This window comes from Neurospora tetraspora, assembly GCF_033439725.1.
Source record: "Neurospora tetraspora strain CBS 560.94 chromosome Unknown B0H65scaffold_4, whole genome shotgun sequence".
NCBI lineage: Eukaryota > Fungi > Ascomycota > Sordariomycetes > Sordariales > Sordariaceae > Neurospora > Neurospora tetraspora.
The window spans coordinates 1,040,474-1,059,489 of NW_026944386.1; the positions used below are offsets into that span (position 1 = coordinate 1,040,474).

General features: G+C 53.2%; 9 protein-coding genes across 9 annotated transcripts; 6 read left to right on the forward strand and 3 right to left on the reverse strand.

Annotated features, from left to right (window-relative positions):
• The first annotated feature begins 704 nt into the window (after positions 1–704).
• B0H65DRAFT_185870 (POZ domain-containing protein) lies at positions 705–1,658 on the forward strand. The gene is made up of 2 exons (XM_062821569.1): positions 705–1,232; positions 1,490–1,658. Exons 1-2 carry the CDS (start codon positions 1,057–1,059, stop codon positions 1,641–1,643), a joined length of 330 nt encoding a protein of 109 aa, XP_062681407.1. The 5' UTR covers positions 705–1,056; the 3' UTR covers positions 1,644–1,658.
• Positions 1,659–2,319: 661 nt separating this feature from the next.
• On the reverse strand, positions 2,320–3,368 carry B0H65DRAFT_464534 (DASH complex subunit Dad1-domain-containing protein). Its single transcript, XM_062826759.1, has 2 exons — positions 3,031–3,368; positions 2,320–2,924 (listed from the first exon to the last, which is right to left on the reverse strand). Exons 1-2 carry the CDS (start codon positions 3,193–3,195, stop codon positions 2,652–2,654), a joined length of 438 nt encoding a protein of 145 aa, XP_062681408.1. The 5' UTR covers positions 3,196–3,368; the 3' UTR covers positions 2,320–2,651.
• Positions 3,369–3,944: 576 nt separating this feature from the next.
• On the forward strand, positions 3,945–5,733 carry B0H65DRAFT_185899 (putative acid phosphatase Pho610). Its single transcript, XM_062821570.1, has 3 exons — positions 3,945–4,164; positions 4,220–4,533; positions 4,620–5,733. The coding sequence occupies exons 1-3, from the start codon at positions 4,045–4,047 to the stop codon at positions 5,341–5,343; spliced, it is 1,158 nt and encodes a 385-aa protein (XP_062681409.1). The 5' UTR covers positions 3,945–4,044; the 3' UTR covers positions 5,344–5,733.
• Positions 5,734–9,992, forward strand: B0H65DRAFT_185900 (uncharacterized protein). Its single transcript, XM_062821571.1, has 2 exons — positions 5,734–7,744; positions 7,795–9,992. The coding sequence occupies exons 1-2, from the start codon at positions 6,124–6,126 to the stop codon at positions 9,666–9,668; spliced, it is 3,495 nt and encodes a 1,164-aa protein (XP_062681410.1). The 5' UTR covers positions 5,734–6,123; the 3' UTR covers positions 9,669–9,992.
• Positions 9,993–10,430: 438 nt separating this feature from the next.
• B0H65DRAFT_427142 (major facilitator superfamily domain-containing protein) lies at positions 10,431–13,329 on the reverse strand (the record flags this gene model as incomplete). The annotated part of the gene is made up of 5 exons (XM_062824666.1): positions 10,431–10,869; positions 10,984–12,124; positions 12,213–12,473; positions 12,525–12,920; positions 12,978–13,329. 5 exons carry the CDS (start codon positions 13,327–13,329, stop codon positions 10,431–10,433), a joined length of 2,589 nt encoding a protein of 862 aa, XP_062681411.1.
• Positions 13,330–14,789: 1,460 nt separating this feature from the next.
• On the reverse strand, positions 14,790–15,335 carry B0H65DRAFT_508626 (Prefoldin subunit-domain-containing protein; the record flags this gene model as incomplete). The annotated part of the gene is made up of 3 exons (XM_062828243.1): positions 14,790–14,982; positions 15,040–15,242; positions 15,321–15,335. 3 exons carry the CDS (start codon positions 15,333–15,335, stop codon positions 14,790–14,792), a joined length of 411 nt encoding a protein of 136 aa, XP_062681412.1.
• Positions 15,336–15,559: 224 nt separating this feature from the next.
• Positions 15,560–16,335, forward strand: B0H65DRAFT_464550 (uncharacterized protein). Its single transcript, XM_062826760.1, has 4 exons — positions 15,560–15,736; positions 15,812–15,843; positions 15,894–15,975; positions 16,037–16,335. The coding sequence occupies exons 1-4, from the start codon at positions 15,644–15,646 to the stop codon at positions 16,061–16,063; spliced, it is 234 nt and encodes a 77-aa protein (XP_062681413.1). The 5' UTR covers positions 15,560–15,643; the 3' UTR covers positions 16,064–16,335.
• On the forward strand, positions 15,851–16,909 carry B0H65DRAFT_185948 (uncharacterized protein). Its single transcript, XM_062821572.1, has one exon. It carries the CDS (start codon positions 16,221–16,223, stop codon positions 16,872–16,874), a length of 654 nt encoding a protein of 217 aa, XP_062681414.1. The 5' UTR covers positions 15,851–16,220; the 3' UTR covers positions 16,875–16,909.
• Positions 16,910–16,975: 66 nt separating this feature from the next.
• B0H65DRAFT_548566 (uncharacterized protein) lies at positions 16,976–18,600 on the forward strand (the record flags this gene model as incomplete). Its single annotated transcript, XM_062829586.1, has 4 exons — positions 16,976–17,172; positions 17,254–17,281; positions 17,350–17,866; positions 17,933–18,600. The coding sequence occupies 4 exons, from the start codon at positions 16,976–16,978 to the stop codon at positions 18,598–18,600; spliced, it is 1,410 nt and encodes a 469-aa protein (XP_062681415.1).
• Positions 18,601–19,016: the final 416 nt, after the last annotated feature.

Sequence of the window (19,016 nt, forward strand, 5' to 3'; positions counted from 1 at the left end):
GCAACCGTTTCCCCTTTTGCCTTGGCTCCTTTTACTTCCACATGAATTGCAGCCAAACAGCTTGGCAATGACACAACTTTGACTGCTTCAGCACTCAGCAGACTCGCAGTAAGTCGCACCAGACAAACTCGTAGACGACCGCAGCCTTGCTCAAACAGCGGTTCGACCTTGGAAAAACAGTGCTAAAATTGGTTCTCAAAGTAAACCTGGTCCACTCCAAGAGATCGCGTTGGTCGATCGTCAGAGCATCTCTCAAGTGCATCCGGGAAAGCCTGTTTTAATGCAGGTACCGAATCCGCAAGTAGTTGCAATAGCAGCACATCATATGGGACATCATATGGCCCTCCAGAACACCGCTTTCCTGTAAGATTCACGAAAATGAAATTGTTTTTCAAACACGCCCTTTGTGTGCGTCTTTTCTCGTCCCCGAGACCACATGCGGAGGCCTATCATCCATAGCCACATGTATTTGTCCATGTTCAGCTGGGACCTCGAGGAGGCTGGGAGGTTGGTAAGGGGAAAAAGACCCACTTTGTCGTCCGAACTGGACGAACAGGCACGAACTGGACCAAGCTCGCCAAGAAAAGAGCTCCAAGCTTCAAGGATGAGCTTAGGTAAAAATCATGTGGCCTGTGCGTCACTGAGCGTTTCCACTGCCCGTGCATGCATGCTGGCCGGCCGGCTTTTCATCGGCTCCGGGGTGTGCGGGCCCGACTGCAAAGACTGCGGGTTCTTCACTGTCGGCAGCCGCTTCTCTCACGTTCTTTCCTTTCCCTTCCCTTGTCTTCCCGCCAACAACCAAATTTTCTGCCCATTGTCCTACAAACCGCGTCTGGCACGCGTTGAGGGGCAATTTTTGCAACAAAACCGCAATCTCCCTTTCTCACTGTTACACAATCATCGTCAGAACAACAACACTGACGGTTGCGAGAAACTACCGGGAGTTTATTTGACTGCTACAAACTAATTGCGCAGTGTCCCCATCCTGTCAGGATTTTCATTTTCTACCCAACCACCTGCCCAAGTGCGCGGAAACCACACAACCCACACTGCAAGATGGACGCCACCAACGGTAACGGCGGCGCCAGCAAGTACATCACACTCGTCTCCAAGGACGGATTCGAGTTTGTTATGCTCCGCGAGGCGACCCTCTGCAGTGACTACATAAGAGGTATGCTGCGTAACAACATGACCGAGGCCAGGACTGGTCGTTGCGAGCTTCAGGACATCAAGTAAGTTTTCTCCCCCGTCACACTATCCCCATCCATTTCTGCTCTCCGACACAACAAGCTGCGTGATGAAAGAAGTTTTGCTGCGTTCTTTATGACAGACCAGCTTTTCCTTTTTCAAAAAAAAAAAAAAAAGGTGGCATGGACTGCTTGATTATCAACTACACTTGATCTGATAGCTTTTCACGAACCCAAATCCGCTTGCTCGTTCACTATATCTAGGTCCGCCAAGTTCCAGCTGCTAACCATTTCTTCTCTAGTGGCGTTATTCTTGAAAAGGTGGTCGAGTACTTCCACTACTGGTACAAGTACCGTGACCGCGAGGACGTTCCTGATATGGAGATTCCCGTTGAGAACTGCCTTGAGCTCGTCGTTGCCGCGGATTACCTCGGAATGGACAGTAAGCCACACTGAGTGATTCCCGTCACACACATATTTCCTACTCTATACACCTGAGCTACGTGGATACGTTTTGCTTAACCTTTCTTCTTCTACCTGCAGAGCAAGTCTGAGGACTTGATTCGGATATGATGACCTCCCCATGAGATATGACAAACGATATTTGGAAAGACAATCGGCGGCACCAAGGTGTTCGATGTCGAAAGACCAAACGTCACGCCTGCACAGACATGTCATGGACAGTCTGGTGATGGAAGGAAGCACTATTTTCAAGAGATGGAATACCGTACAGGGTCGGCTCGGAGGACATTGTCTCGAAGAAGCGAACATCAACATCGAAGCCTGATGGTTTCGCCAACAGCATCCCCGTGATACTCTCCCACAAGCCCTGCAACTGCAACTTGGAAACCAAAAAAAAACACCATTCTTAGCCGAGACGGGTTTCCGAATCCATCTTAGCATCTCGTCATCCCAGCTCTCCCATGGGTACGACGTCTTAAAAAGAGGTGGAAGAGCAAAACCTTCCTTCGCGATCTGCTTCTACTCAATTCTTTTCCTACTGAGTTTTCGCTTTATAGACGAGGAGACATCTTGACACATCAGATAGACGTCAAAAATCACAAATCACTTCGCCGCATCTTCGAGACCGATATCACAACCATGTGTGACAGCTGCCGTACCTGAGTGTGTGTGTGAACCGAGCTGTTGTTGTTCTGACTTGAATTGAATTGCTTTTCCGTTGTCCTTACTGTCTGGGTATCTTATCCATCCTTCCGTGTGATTATTCGTACAATCCAAAGTTGTCATATCACCCATTCGCTCCCTTTCCGTCTCCGTTGCCCGTCGCCCCAGCTGTCCGGCGTCCATTCTTCGGACGTGACATGTTGTCTTGGATGTCGTTCCGTGTCCTCCGTCGGTGGCAGTCATGCCAACATGCAAACCCCTTGTTCTTCCGTATCAGTCGTTTTCCCTTCTCGTTATGTATCCGGTGGTCGTTTCATCGCGGCCGGTGCTGTGCTCGATTCACCTCTCCATCTTAATCTTACTATCCTCCTCCTCATCCACCTCCATCTTGGTATCATCTTCTTCTTGTTGTCCTTCTTCGCCATGTGTTGTCTGTCCCTGCTCTTGTTGTCTTGCTGTTGTTTCTTGCTCCGGTTGTTGTTGTTGTTGTTGCGCTTGTTGCTGCTGCTGCTGCTGCTGCTGTCCCTGTGCCTGTGCCTCTGCGGGATCTTTCGCCATGACATTCTCAAACTGCGACCAGAGGGCTTCGACGGAGGAGAATTCGTTGCCAACCTATTATTAATCGCAAAGTCACGTAACCTTTAGTATCCAACTGACTGGACTTGCATACAGAAGAGAATAGAAAAAGAGAGCGAGAGGACGGAGGAAACACACATACAGTAATAACAGCCTCCAACGAGCGATTCAGCTTGTTGATGTTTGCCAACACATGCTCAAAGCTATTTGCGATGTCCCCGATTAGCGCTTCGCGCTGCTGCTCGAAGTACGTCTTTTCCCGGGTGCCGCCGGTGATGGAGGCGCCTAGGAAGTTTTGGGAGGCCATTTTTTTCCTTCTTTCCTTTGTTTACAGAGCGGAATGGCGCTTCGGGTTCAACATGGACAATAAGACTGGGAGTTGGAAATGTTCAATGCGGGGAGACGCGACGACGCGACGACGGACTGTGGGCGGATGGATCTTGTCGGGATCTGGGGCAATGCGGGGCGAGCTTTCAGGTCAGGCCCAGGGAGGTGCACTGTGCAGTCAGTGCTGGAGTTTTACAGGGGACCGCTGTTACGCTGTGAAGTGTGTGCCTGATAGGGGTCCAAACGACAGTCAGAATGACGACATCATCCCTTGTCGCTAACAGTAATGGCGGTGAAACCCAATGCAGATCTGTTAGCGCCTTATGTTGGGCTTGATCAGATGTCCAGACAACCTGGCCAGGGGGTGGGAGGGAGACCACCTCGCTTCGGAGAATCGGTCACGGTCTCAAGACTTCAAGAGATCTCCAGGACAAAAGATAAGATGCTGTTTACTGTCAAATCTGATGCTCCGTGTTCCCTACCTCTAGGTACTCGGTCGTTCGGTGTAGATCACAAAGTGACCAAGGTGACACCAACCAACCAGGAACGACCGACTCGGGGTCGGGAGTCGGGGTCGGCCGTCCGAGTCGTAGTGCACCATGCTGTGCCATTAATACAAGCGTGGTAAGGCGGCCGACGATGGGTCCAGAATCTTGCAGGGTGCTTGGCGGCAACTGCTCGCTCTCCTGCCGACTGCGACGTGGTTTTTTTTTTACCGTTTTAGGTTATCATGAGATTCATGAGAGCATGAGAAGGATCAACTGAGCTTTTCTCACACCATTCTTGATCGGGAAGTGGGCATGTGTTGAAGAGACCAACAAGAATCACAATGCAGAATTTCCTTCTGGCCCTCTGCGGCCTGGCAGCCTTACACACTGTGGGCGCTGCAGCTGACGTTGTCAAGGGAAAGGTCTTTGACAGATTCATCACCATTTGGCTGGAGAACCAGGCGAGTTGCCTTTCATGATACGTCCCGTTAACCTATTGGCTGACTCTTCACATAGGACTTCGCCAAGGTTGCGGTTGACAAAAGCATTGCCGACCTGAAGAAGCAGGGCGTCTTGCTCACCAGATACTATGCGCAAACACACCCGAGCCAGCCAAACTATCTCGCTGCCATCGCGGGTGACTATTTCGGACTCAACCATGACAACGAGGTCAGAGTCCCGGAGAATGTGTCAACGGTAGTTGACCTGCTCGATACCCGTGGCATCTCATGGGGCGGATACTTTGAGGACATGCCCGGCCCCGGCTTCATGGGTAACTACAGCGATGGTTCCACGCACAACGGCGGGTGGGATTATGTCCGCAAGCACAAGTAAACCGACACCTTGCACAAGATCCCCCCTCCCCCTCCCCCCTCCCCTCTCTGTTACCATAACACTAACCTCCGTTATCTTTCAGTCCCTTTGTGTCGTTTGACAGCGTCACGGCCAACGGAACGCGTCTGCTCTGCTTGCAGTCCTTTGACGAATTCCACGACGACTTTGTGGCCAAGCGAGTGCCGCAATTTGTGTTTATGTCGCCCAACATGATGCACGACGGACACAACACGTCGCTCGAGACGGCAACCAAATGGTCGCATGAGTTCTTGCAGCCCTTGCTGGACGACAAGGCCTTTGACGAGCGGACGCTCATCCTGCTCACCTTCGATGAGTCCGAGAACTACGAGGAGCCGAACCACATTGTCTCCCTGCTGCTGGGCAATGCCGTCCCCAAGGAGCTCAGGGGCACACAGGACGACACCTTTTACACGCACTACAGCATCCTGTCATCGGTGCAAAACAATTGGGGACTACCCCATCTCGGTAGGTACGACGTCGGAGCCAATGTGTTCCGATTCGCGGCGGAGACGGCCAGGTACGGAGGAAACAGGGACCCGACGAACCTGGCGACACTCAACAACTCGGTGTCGTATCCGGGCTTTCTGCACAACGAGACTTGGCTGCCCATACCGATCCCGAATTGGAGGCTTGGGGGTGCTGGAGGAAAGGGTGCGTTGCCGGCGGTTGAGAAGATCTGGCACGTTGAAGATGGAGTGCCGTGGAATACGCCGTATGATGGGAGTGGGAAGGTGTTTGATGGCGGCAAGAACATGCCTATCTACAAGCCAGCGGTGGCGAACTGAGAGAGTTCTATGGTTTCCCCCACGAGAAGATGCCGAGATATCGCTAGATGGGCTAATGCATGCAGCTAGTCTGGTGTTGCAAGTTTGTGGTTTGAGCAATGCTAGCACGCGACTTCCGTCTTTCATCTTTATATGTCGTGGTGAGCTGCACTTGCCGTTCACGTTGTTGAAGTTGTTGCACCTTCCACAGCGCTGCCGATATCTCGTCGCTGAAGGCAGGCACCCTCTTCCTTGAAACAGCAAAATGAGCAAATAGGGAAAGAGTGATGGTCAACTCAGGTTTTCCATCCCCTCAGTCTCGTCACCGAACCTGACGCTCCTTCCTCTGCCCAATCACAGAACTTGTCCAAAGTCGCACGATGGAGTGAGTTGAACCATGAGAGAATCTCTGTGGCCCCTCCCCACCTTAGCTTTCCCTTCGTTGTCAAGAGGAACAGTCCCTCAGTCCGACCACGACTCCCGGGAAATTGGACGAAGGTAGCATCTACGCCCGTCAACTTCGACTCGACACTCTGTGCAACTGCTTTTGCTTCTCTCTCTATCCGCTTCCCCTCGTTCCCTTCTCCTCCAGTTGTTGAGCTGTTCACCTTCACATCTTTACCTTGACCTGCTCCTCATGGGTCTTGATGGCCCTGTTTTGTCCAACCCATCACAGCGAAAACCACACCACTCCATTTTTGGAAACATTGCAACTTTAGCAAGCCGCAGAACACCAGCAAGGCCACACCCTCATTAGCAGCTAATGATCTGTTGCTCCATCTCGACATAGCAGTCTAGACGATGACGGTCTTCTGCTGTTGTGGGGTACCTCGCCCTCCCAAGACAGCGACGCCGTCAACATTGAGTCCCCAGAACCAGACTCCGAAGCCCTCGGGTGCACTTCCAGCACTTCCTCCTCCTGCTCGCTTACCTGTTGCAGGACCACTTACATCCAACCCAGTCATCGCCATTCCGCTGTCCGCTGACGCCCATCGAGACTCCCCCAGCAAGTCTGGTACATCATTGCAGCTAGCGACATCTTCTGTCATCGTTCCCATTGGGCCAGCCGATTTGAGCGACCTTGTAGTAGAAGATTCCGATGATGACCTACCGGGTAGATCAACCGAGCCCAGCAAGAGTACCAGCACTCTCCAGCTCGTCAAAGAGAATATTCGTCGCCACTTGTCCCAAGACTCGTTGCCAAAGAAAAAGTCTCGCTCAGCCGTTGGTAGCAGTCAGGAGGAAATCCAACGACGGGCCGAGCTGAAGAGACTGATGCACAAAAGGATACAAGAGGAACTCCGTATAGAGCAATCCCACGAGCGCTCTCAGAGTGAGGTCTCGTCTGTGCTGCCACCCCCCAGATCTTCTTCACTTGACTACCTTCCAGGTGGAGGACCTCGTGATGCACTGGAGTTCTCAGTAGCCCAAGAAGAGGAGGAGGCACACCCTGACATGACCTCTTCGACCATTGCAAAGTCCGGTGCCAGTATCTCCCCATCAGGGGCGGTTCCCCCTTCTGACAAGGAAAATAGTCGACCGCGGGCAAACAGTCTCAAATATCCTACAATTGCTTTCAACCAGAAGCCAATTCGAGAACGCAATTCACTTCCGGAAATGCCAGCTTCTCCGGTCTTGGCTCCGCAGCGCTATTCAAATACGATCGACACTTCTTCCCTGGGCTCCTGGAGGCTTTCTTACAGCGCTACTCAGCTCGAAGACTTTCTGAGCTTCATCGATCAAGACGGTTCATCCAAAGACGCCGAGTCCTTCCTCAAAGTAGCAGCTTCGAGGGTAGCTACCTCACGTTCAGCACCGCTTCTACGCCGGTCCAAGTCAGAGACTCGTCCACGCACTTCCCCAGCCCGCACGCCTGGGAATGCAACTCCTTGTGTGTTGGATCAGTCACCAATGGGTATCTGGCTCAGAAGCCAGGGTCTTGGGTCCTGTTCGCCATCAATTTCCCTGGGTAGGACTTCGGATAGAGACGGCGATCCTGAAATAAGCGTAGAGCAGGCCAAAGTGGTCATGCTCAAGAGATGCAGCTCAATCCCCAACCATGCTGGCGGTGACATTGGTCTTCAGCGCCCTGAGATTGTCCATCTTCATGACATGGATATCCATCGACAACTGGTTACACAAACTCTCAACACCCCTGAGGAATCCCCTGCAAATACCGAGTCGGAACAAAACACAGTTCGTAGGTATCCTGTGAGACACGGCAGCTCTGATCAGACAGCTGCATACGAATCTGAAACATCACAGAGGCAGCTCAACGGTCAAGCTGGCCTTATTACCAACCCATCATCGGCATATCCTTCAGCTGGAAATAGCGCCGACCCAAGCGCAGGCAATTCTTCATCGCATCTGCCGTCAGGTGTCATGGGTCCTAATAACTTGTTTGCAGCGACACCACTGAGATGTGAGTAGTCCGCCGTGGACGACTTTTGTTCAGATGCTAATTGATCACAGGGCTCCTTTCGCCCAATCCTTTTAGTGAAAGCCATTCAAACACGGCCACGGGAAGGAACTCGCTTGACAATTCTATTGCTGGAGGCACCGCCACTCAGACGGGGCTGGTCTCTCCCAGCGCGGTATCGAATACCATGAACAAACGGCAGTCGTTACCAAAGCTAAACAAGGTTGAGAGGGGCTTTGCCCGTTTCCATCTAGGACATGGGGCACCGTCCACTATCGCCAAACGGTTCGAGAAAACCACCGAACCCAAGCAACTACGCGCCGAACCTTCGAAGCGCTCATTGCTCGCACGATTGCATTTGAGCCTACCCCGACGAATCAAACTACCCCCGACGGCCTTTGACGGTCAGGTAGATGATGAGCAAGAGGTGCCAGTGCCGTCTACATCACGTCCTGCTGATTCCCGGAGGCATACATTTGACGGTCAGGTAGACGACGAACAAGAAACGGCAGTGCCATCTACATCACGTCCTGCTGATTCCCGGAGGCATAAGAAATCAACGCTCAGTGATGTCGGTCCGCAATCGCTTCGTTCAGGAATCGAGTTTCCGTTCTCCGACTGCGATGATAGCACAGTAGAGCTTTGGCAACGTGCCGTGAGGGAGGAGATCTGCAGGCGCGCTGGAACAAAACGCAGCAACATCCTCTTCTCTTCCTCTGACCTCTTGCTACCAGAGGACCTTCCACCCAAAACTTATTATCCCTATCCATACCCAGGAGCGCGCCCCGGCGGCCAAGACCAAAACAGTCGTACCGCATCCATTTCCACTGAAGTACCTACCAAACCACGCCAAAGTGATCTAGTGCCTAGCAATAGTGTTTCGGATGCCGAAGCTGTGCGCAGGTCGTCGCTTGACAGCCCTGGACCCGAGTCACAGAAGCCTCGAAAGTTTCCTGAGGCATGGGCAAGGTTTCCTTCACACAATCGTGCAGAACGAAATGCGGATCATGGCGACAACGCGGACCCAGTTAGGTCCGCTCCATGGGTTTCTTATAGGCTGCCAACCCAAGAGACTACACAAACCCCTATCACTAGGGACAATCCCAAACGCTACGGTGACGGGGTCATGGGTCATCGACAGAAGAATTCGATGTCAAGCAAACTCGGAAAGGCTCTCAAATCCGGCCTCAACAAGCTTGTTCACTCCCGCAGAGCATCAGATGTTTCATGCGGTGGGTCACATCGCGACCAGGCAAGAGCCACAATGGAATACCCTGAGCTTGCACTCCATCCCACCGAAGCTGGTTATCGAGAGCTCGAAGCATTGGGGCGGGAGATCAGACGCTTGAAGCGGTCGATGTCGGGGGAGTGGGTGGAAGATGGTGAAAGGAATTGGGTAGCCAACGGTGCTGCTTTTGGCGATGATTCTCAAGAGTTCAATACCGCCAGTCAACGGAATTTAACAACACCAGGAACTCTACCCAGAAGTCGTGGAAGGGATTCATCAGCTGCTACCGATAAGTTTGCTACGCCACTCAGCTCTCCCTCTCTCAACGATGCTTCGTTTCACTCCTTTCCGCGCTCGAATTCGCCAGAGTCTAGACGTCAGTCGTCTATCCCCATTTTGACCAAAGCAGCATTGCCAGAGATCAAAATTACCGACATGACTTCGGTCAAGAGCGACACAACCTTGGTGCTAAAAACGCACCAGGTTAGATTTTCTGATGAGAACGGCCAGGGTCAGACTGATTTGGCCACTTCTGGTTCCTCAAAGTACAATACCTGGAGTGGTCCGAATGATTTTCAGACTACCGATGAGGCAAGAGATTCAGATGACAGTGAACATGTGTTTCCTCACAACAACAAGCGGAGATCTCATCCAGAGAACTCGCTGTCAATCCAACAGATAGCCGCCGGCCACGTGTAGGAAAAGGGGAAGGAGTGAAGTATTGCTGGTGCTTATGGTGATCAAGCATATCTTTGCTTTTGATGTTTAATGTCTTATTGGCTGTATCATATGAGGGGATCCCATGGGTTAGGTATTGTGCGGAGGAGAGATTCAAGATGTATGTTTAGTGTTTGATGTTTCTGCAAAAAGTTCGAAGGTTTCAACGAGGCCCATACCAGAGAGGAATGTATTAACCGGGCTGAATCGAGCCTCTAGGACTACATCTCTGCGTTGTATGCTCTCGTTTGTTGCATGGAAGAACGAGTGATGTCAAGCTTTCTCTGTTATTTGGTTGTCTATCAGGTATCGCAATACTTGAAAACAACCATGTTAGTAGAATGAGACATGCTATTCAAGCGATCCTTGGCCTAAAGTCACCATTCACGTATTCAAGAGCCCTTTCATCCTATATCGAACACCAGTGACACTCTTTCACCAGATGCCAGGTGCCAGGCTCCAGCCGTCCGCAGCAGCCGCAGCTCCTTCCTTCCTTCCCTCCGTCTCACACCAGGCACCCGAGGCACCTAACGGGTATATAATTTACCCCATCAGCCTCCCCTTTCACCAACAACCGCTTGGCCGATGACGCAGCCGTCAACCGTCCTAACACCTTGATCCTCAAAACCTCCTCCGAGAAAGATACCTGTCGGTACGGGAACGATGATGTGCTTTAATTTTACATTTTCTACCTCTTACTCTGTTTCCTTGTGTTAACACTATTGCCCCACATCTCAAAGCGATTCATCCTTCCTTCCTGACCTCCTTCCTGGCCTCCTTCTTGGCCTCCTTCCTGGCCTTCTTCTTGGCCTCCTTCCTGGCCTCTTTCCTAGCCTGCTTCCTGGCCTCCAGCAACCCCATCTCCATCCTGCTCCCTCCATCATCAGGTGTAGCACTCATCCGAGGCGGACTAACTGCCACGGTAGCTGACGACCCACTTCTTGAACCTGAACCAGGCGGAGGATCATGGTCATGATTGAACGATTTGGACGACTCGCCGACCTCATCAGCTCCGTACTCCCTGTTAACATGATTCACCACATCGCCAGTACCACCATGCGCAACCTCAGCTTGACTGCCTCCCTCATTGTGGCTCGAGCCGCCACTCAGACTCTTCCTCTCCATCTCCTTTCCCTTCTCCATCTCCCTTCCCTTCTCCATCTCCCTTCCCTTCTCCATCTCCCTTCCCTTCTCCATCTCCCTTCCCTTCTCCATCTCCCTTCCCTTCTCCATCTCCCTTCCCTTCTCCATCTCCCTTCCCTTCTCCATCTCCCCCTTTTCCAAATCTTTCTCATACCCCGTATCCTTCTCATCCCCCTCGTTTCCCTCCTCAATGTCTCCCATCGCCCCCACCACCACCCTCCCCTCCCCCCTCGTCTCCGCCCTCGCCGCTCCCTCACCATAAGCCGAGAACCGAAACCCGGCACCACTTCCTACCCCAGACACCACGCCCGTCCTCCGTCTTCTCTGCTCATCAATCTTCCTCTCCATCTCCTCCCTCCGCTCCCTCAACAACAAACAAAACTTACTACCCCTCCTTATCTTTTCCCCCTGCCAGAGGAAAATAAACGGCATCATCGTCATCAACAAACTCATCCCCCCCAGCAGGGAACACGCCCCCCAGATTCCCAAGCGATGGAACATGGGCGCCGTAGCCAACGGCAATACGGTAGCCAACAGCGAGCGCGAGCAAGAAGCTGCAGCGTTTGCCGACGCCGCAAAGATCTCGTATGCGTCTGTCAGGTAGTTCAACAGAGCTTGGAAGACGCACATGAACCCCATGCCGAAGGGGATACCGCTTAACACGGGCACCCAGAAGGGGATTTCGGCGCGGGCAGTGAACCCCAGCCAGAAGAGACTGACGACAAACATGGGTCCTCCCAGGCAAGCCAGCGGCAGGCGACGGTATTCTTCCTGTCTTGTCCAGGCCGCGTTGCGTTGCCTGGCGCGGGTGAGGATCGAGTCCCAGGTCATGAAGATCGGTAAGGCAATCAGACAGCCGACGCCGATGGCGAGGTAGGTTAACCCGCACTCGCCTGGCGACAAACCGTAAAGGTCGATGAAGATGAAGGGGTAGGCTTCGAAGGTCATGTAGAAGATTGCGTAACACAGGGAGATGTAAGCGCACGAGGTGGAGACGATGGGTTCCATAAGGATCATGCGGATTGGACGGGTCAGGACGATGGAGGTGAGTTCGGAGAGGGAGTGTTGGTTGTCTTCGAGTTCGCGGGGGGCGATGACGCGGGCGTTGGGGTTCGTGGAGCGTAAGTGGCGGGCGCGCTGGAGGAGGAGGATGGGGCCGTAGGTTTCGGGGAGGAAAAGGAAGAGGGGGAGGAGGGTGGCGCCGGCGTACATGAGGCCGATCCAGAAGGCCCAGCGCCAGCCGATGGTGGTGGCGGCGTAGCCGGAGAGGATGGGGGCGATTAGGGGGCCGAAGACTGTCGTCTGTGTGTGGGAGAGGGGGGGTTAGTGGGAGTTGAAGGAGGGAAGGGAAAGCGAGGGGAGGGAAAGGGAAAGGGGGAGAACTAACAGCCATAAAGATCCCCATGCTCCTCCCACGCTTCCTCGGCTCATTGTAAACATCCGCAATAATCCCCGGCACCAGCGCAATCGGCGCACTAGCAAAGATCCCCGAAAACAGCCGAAAGATGATAAAAGAAATCCAATGCGGAGCCAACGCACACGCCAACGTAAACCCAGTAAACATCGCAAACGTCCCTATACTCAGCCTCCGCCGTCCATACTGCTCGCTCAGCGGCGCCCACAAGATCGGTCCCATCACGTACCCTGAATCCGTCAGCTTTTGCGAAAAGTAGGTCAAATAGTGCAAGGCCTCACCGATTAGGTAGATGGAAATCGGAAGCACCTTCTCCTGCTCCGACTCGATCTTCCACTCCTCCACGATAAAGGGGATGGCGTTGCTCGGCAGGGCGCTGCCCATGGAGGAGTTGAGAATCAGCATGACGGCAGTAAACAAAATGGCGGCTTTTTTGCCCGAGGACCAGTTGTACGGGTTTTCTGGGTCGTCTTCCTCCCACGAGATGATGGTGTCTTCGCCGTCGTCGATGAAGCCGAAGCTGGTTATGCTGCTGGCGCGGGGGAGAAGTTGGGAGGGGATCCCTCGTGGCTGCTCAACAGTGGTTGGCTTTTCATGGAAGGAGGAGGATGAAGATCTGGCATGTTCGTCGCTAATGGGGATGGTTGCCGGGTCTGGAGAGCTGGCTGTTCTTGGAGCTGTTGAATCGGTTAGCATAGCGGCTATGTGGATGAGAGAAAGATATGTGAGCTCACCACTTGTGTTGTCCCGCATAGGCAGAGGAGGTGGAGACTCTTCGACGGGTGGATTGGACTCGCCCAAGTGAAAGGGTTGTTCAGAGTTCATTGACTCATAAGAGTAGAAGGACTCGCTCCCGGTACTGTGCCTCTCATCGTCTTCTGAGCTGGATGTTCCGAGATAGAACCTCCCCGGCATTGGAGACTTCCTTCTATGAAGGGGCTCCTCCTTGTCTTTGCTGGACTGTGGTGCGTCATGCCGTTGTAAGAAACCAGAATCGACTCGCTCTTCATATCTCGAAATGCCCTCTTCTGCTTGCGTGGTTTGGGATTGCTGATGGCCATCATCGTCGGGGTAGGGTTGTGACATGGCGAGAGACTATGGAGGTCATCAGACCACCCAATGAAGCGGAGAGGTCGAGGGAGGGGTGTTTGTAGGCGAAGTCGTTCCGATAATGATCAAGGTAAGAACAGGAAAGGGGCCAAGTTCCCAAATATGAACAGGGGACAAGCGACGGAGCAAAAGAGGTGATATACAACGCCATCTTGTTGACTATGACAACAGAATTTGTCAACAAGATATCGAAGCATGTGTTTCCACTTACTTGAAAACTCATAATGAAGAAGAAATATGTCATGCATGCTTGAACAGAAACAGTGTATGCATGACGGGAGGGCGATTTCATGGTGGAAGTGATAATATCCGAGGATATGTAGCGTAATAGTTGGTGCCTTGCTATGGGGAACTAACAAGCCATCAGGCAGTCGACTCTTTTGTAAGACAATCAGTCATTCTACTGTTCCATATGACCAGTGATTTCGTTGAGCGAGGGACGCCCACCTCAAGTCCCCTGGTCGAGCTCTGGGTAACTTCTTTTTTCTGGATGAAGACAAGCATCCCAGCTGGATGGTCAAGGTTGATAGAGGATTGCTGGCGTTGCCGACATGGCGGTAGCCTGTGGCACGAGAGCAGTTGAGTTGGGCATGTGAAAAGGAGGACTTCAGGGGAAACAAACGGGATGATCTTGACGTAAACATGACGTTCGTGATGTACAACCCCATCTATCCCAGCCGCCGAGGAATTGTCTCCAGCCGGAGAATGAGGACGGCGCCGACTCGGTCATCACATAGAGTTCGATGGGGCCTGCGGAGAGAAAGCGTCATTGTGGGTGTTGTATTTTTCAACCGAGTCTTTCCAGAGTATCGTCACTTGGATGTCTGACGGCAACAACCTGGTTCGATGGAGTAGGACTAGGGGGCTTATAATGAATGTCGAGTGATCGATACATATGCAGCTGCAACACTCAGGCGTCAAATCCCGTTCCTGCTTGGGGTACATACCAAAGCGCGTGGGACATGAGGCTTGTGCACCTCGATTCGATTGGTAGCAAGTTCATATTGTGGCATTATGTAGCGGCCTATATAAGAAGTCCATGTGGATCCATTACCTGCTTCAGTCAGTAACAGCACGGGATGAAGCCGTTGTGTTGGCGTGAAATTGCTTACAAGATTTATCGTGTTCCCACTGACAGCCGCTGCCAGTGGAAAAGGATGGCAGAGCCGAGGCGCGGCAACGGGCGGCTTGAGGTATAGGCGCTGCGAGCTGCTTAATGCTTCCTCGGCGTCTGGCCCGCCGATACCGCAGCATGCCTAAAGGGGCTTCCAGTGACATAATATCCGCGCAATAGCCCAGCACTTTTCAGGACGAATGGCCATGTTGTCGACGTGATACAACTTGGTGGCGTGGGCTGCTGATGGGACTGTTGCCAGAGTTGTATACGGAAGGATTATTCACACTCGTCGGAAGTGATGTAGCTTGGGTATATGTTTTCATGTCTCGAGGTTGATTGTCTTTCCAAATCTTGCGTACAAATCCACCTTGAGCCCGGTCATCTCCTTGCGGATGGTCTCAAGCTTGTCTTCGAGGTCTTCGATCTCCTTTTCGAGTTTTGCGGCCGCGATGCCGAGCATCTCCTTGGCTTGTTCGTGGGGAATGTGGAAGAAGGAATCGCCAATCTTGTACCTGTTGTCGGGTCTCAGCAATTGCCTGTCGGGGTGATGATTGGCTTCGCGAACTTACTGGACAAGCTCCTCCTCGTCCTCGACAAGCTCGAGCTCGGTATCCAAGTCGTCGAGTTCCTCCTTCTCCTTGTGCTTGTTCTTGAGCTCTTCCTCGATGCCTAGTTCGCGCTGGTGCAATCGGCTGAACCTGTTGATCTTGTCCTGGTCCTCGCGACGGACCTCGATCTCGTCGCCGGCCGCCTCCTCGTCCTCTTTGCTCAACTATTTGGGGTGGTTAGCGAGGATCGCAATAAGGCAGAAAACATGGTTGACTCGGCCAGCACCTTGCCAATGACTTACCATGCGACGATTCATGGTGCCGGTGGGGTTTGTTGGTGATGTTTGTTGGCGGTAGAGTTGTTGGGCGTTGGCCGACGTGGTGACGAGGGCCCGAAGCGACGTCGAAGCTCCAACCCCACTTGGAATCGATCATGTTCGACGACGCCAGGGCGTACCTCATGGTGGGGTTGCGGCGTTGCTACCCGATTGGCCAGAACCTTTGTGTTAGTGCTAAGTTCTCTGAGAAACGCCAAAACATCAAAACAACACATGGCGACCCGTCGACAACAAGCACTTTTGGCCCGGCCTGTTCAAAGCAGTGATCCGGCAGTTGTGCAGCAAAAATGCCTGGTCAAAAGGCATATCCACGGGCGACAGTCAAGAAGATTGTCAAGGCCCACGCTAACTGCAATGTTAGCAAGAACGTCGATGTCATGGTAAGCGGCACTGTCACAAAAATGCCACTATTCCCAAATCCAACGCGTCGCAAACTAACATGGTATTTGATACAGATCTATCTGGATTATGTTTTATTCATGCAGACGTACGAAACACTTCCAGCTCTGACATGATATTACGCTAACGATCTAACAGCCTCATGAAAGAGGCTACCATCAAAGCCAAGCAAGGGGGTGAACGGGGCATCACAGGTCGGAGTGTCAAGAAGGTCACTGCGGTACGTTCCCTATCCCCACAACCCCCTTTTGACCCCTTTTGTTGACATTTTGCTGCAACAGGACACTCTTGCAAAGTTCAAGGGTTGAGGTCGTAACAGCACACTGGTTACCCCCGCAGTCAGAGCGATTCAGTTGGAGGTGAAGCAAACGGGATAATGACCTATCGGTATTTAATAAGGCATGAGTGCATAGACTTGTACACGTTCCCATTCGTGGACGTGGTGACAACAGTCTCATACATGATATGAATGGAAAAATCAACGTTCATGGCCATTTCAGGCATGACCAGTGGAAAATACCATGGTATGGATATTTACATTTTGTGAAATACAATACTGTACTGACCGCCCCTGTGATGGAGATTCTTGGTGTTTCTGCAGGCTTCTGTGCCTGTCGTCAGTGGGCTCCAGTCGACGGGAAGCCGCCGAGCTGCGGCCAACCCCAGACCCGATGGCAAGGCAGCAAACATACCGCCTCACCCGCCTGTAGCTTCAGGAGGCCCGTTGTGACTCCTCCGCCCAGCCGTCGACCGCCCGCCAAAAGGCATCAACAACTGCCCGTCTCTGGGGTGGTGTGGTGCCGCGGCCCGCCTGGGCGGGATCGGGGTCTCCACTTGGTTGGGGCGGGACCTCTCCTGGCCGGGGAGAGCTCCAAAACTGTCGTGTGTGAACGTCAGCAGCTGAGCTGTCCCGCCCACCCTCCTTCCGCCAAACAACAAAACAAACTCACCACCACTCGATCCATCCTTCGTAAACAACAATTTCTTCTGCCATTCTCCTTTTTCTACCTCTCCATAATAACAACAGAAAGAGACCACCCCAACACGTCGAGGACACCGCTGGTATCACCTCCCCGCATCATCAGTCGAGCAAAGCAACCCCGCAAGGAAGCATCATAACCAAAACACCGTTGGAGCCTTGTCCCCAAGCAAACAAGGCACCTTCACCGCGCAACCACAACAAGCCCCCCCTAAGCTTGAAAGAATCCAAAACACACATAATGGCCCCCGCCGCTGTCCAAAACCCTCCGGTCGCGACCGAGTCCAAGTCGGCCAAGAAGAAGAAGGCCAAGCAGGGCACCGAGTCCCCCGCCCTTGCTACTTCTTCGACCCCAGACAAGCCCGCTTCTCTCGCTGCTGGCAACGAGCCGTCTCAGGAGGGCGACTCGTCCAACCCCCATATCCGTGAGATTCAAAAGTGCGTTCCCCAGCTCTGGCCGCCGTTCTCGTTTCATCCCGTCACCTACTAGCTACTGACACTTCCTCTTCTCTTCTGTAGGGCTATCCGCAATGTCTCCAAGAAGATCGTAGGTCTCCACCCACACCAAAACGTCACCCGGTTGCGCTAGACACTGACATCGTCTTCACAATCTAGACCAATGCTGCCAAGATTGACCATCTGGTAGCCGAGCACGGCAACAAGTCTCTCGACGACCTGGTGGCCCTCAAGATCATCAATGCCGACCAGAAGGCTGCATACCTCAAGAAGCCCGCCCTGCAGGCCCAGCTCTTCCAGCTTGACGAGCAGATTGCTCTCCTCAAGAAGCTTGATGCTGAGCACAAGATCAACCTGACCGAGCAGGAGAAGACCCTTAGCGACAAGTTCGCTCAGGAGAAGGCCGACCTTGTTGCTGAGCTCGAGAAGAAGGCCGAGGCCGATGCCGACAAGAAGCTCCACGACAGCTTGCTCCACCTCTCTCAGTTCCTCCGCCTCGCCGCGGCCCGTCGCGCCGAGGATGCCGACAGCACTGCCGACGAGAATATGGCTCTCGAGGGTGTTCTGCTCCACATCTACTCCGGCGACGAGAATGCTGTTAAGAACATGCTGAAGCTCGTCCAGGGTGCCGAGGAGCAGACTCGCAGCACTACTGGTGAGCTGCTCAAGACTACCTGTAAGCACCTCTCCACTAGCACATGTAGGCCGCCTTCCATACATACTAACTTAACTCCCTCTTCAGTCGCGCAGGTTAAGCAGATCGCTATTGCCTATGCCGCTCCCTTCTCCCAGCCCGCCGCTGAGGAGCCCGTTGCCCAGGCCACCGAGACCGAGGCCCCCGCCGAGACCAAGCCCGCTGAGACTGAGGCTGTCGAGTCCAAGCAGGAGCCCCAGACCGATCTTACTGTTGCCAATGCTGGCCTTACCGAAATCGACGATGGCTCCGCTGTTGCCTTGACCAACGGAAACACCGAAGAGCAGCCTGCTACTGGCGGCGCCCCCGCCCAGACCGATGCCGGCGACAGCACCGCCAACTCTGCTGCTGAGAGTGGCTGGGATGTCTCGGGCTCGGCCGCTGCCTCTGCCGACCTGACTGGCTCCCAGGAGTGGGTTGAGGTCCAGCGCGATCCCGCTGAGACCGAGAAGGGCCTTGAGGCTACCCCTGCCGCGCCTGCCAACACCCAGTCTTGGGCTGACGACCATCCCGAGACTGCCGGCGCCCCTACTGATGCCAACGACGGCTTCCAGTCGGTTCAGCGCAACCGTGGTCCTCAGCAGCAAGGCTATCGCGGCCGTGGCGGCTACCGTGGACGCGGTGATGGTCGTGGCCGTGGCCGTGGCCGTGGCGGTCCTCGTGGTGGTCGTGGAGGCCCTCGCCCTCCTCGCGCGGGTGGTGACGAGCAGCACTAGGAGTGTAATCGTTCCGAGCCTGTCGCGATGGAATCCGGCTGGCCTGTTGAATCTGGCTGGCCTGTTGAAGCTTAACTGTCTTTATTTTCTCGTTTTGATCTCGTCTGGCATCTGTTTATGTGGGCGTATGCGTTTTTGCTCTGGGATCTTGGGCGTTCTCATGATCAAAAAAGTTCATATTGCGCATTAACATGGATTTTGCTTCATTGGTCTGTATTGTACATTAAAAACTGGGCAAGCGCAAAGGGGTTACGGAGAAACGGATGACTAAATGGTGGCCAGCCTTGTTTTTTGTTAGCCCCGACATAACTTGCATGATAACGACAGAGAAAGGATTAAAGAAGGAAAAGAAGGGCGCGTCGCCAGAACGACGCAAGAAAGATGTGGATGTACCATAATGAAGCTGAAGGATGAAT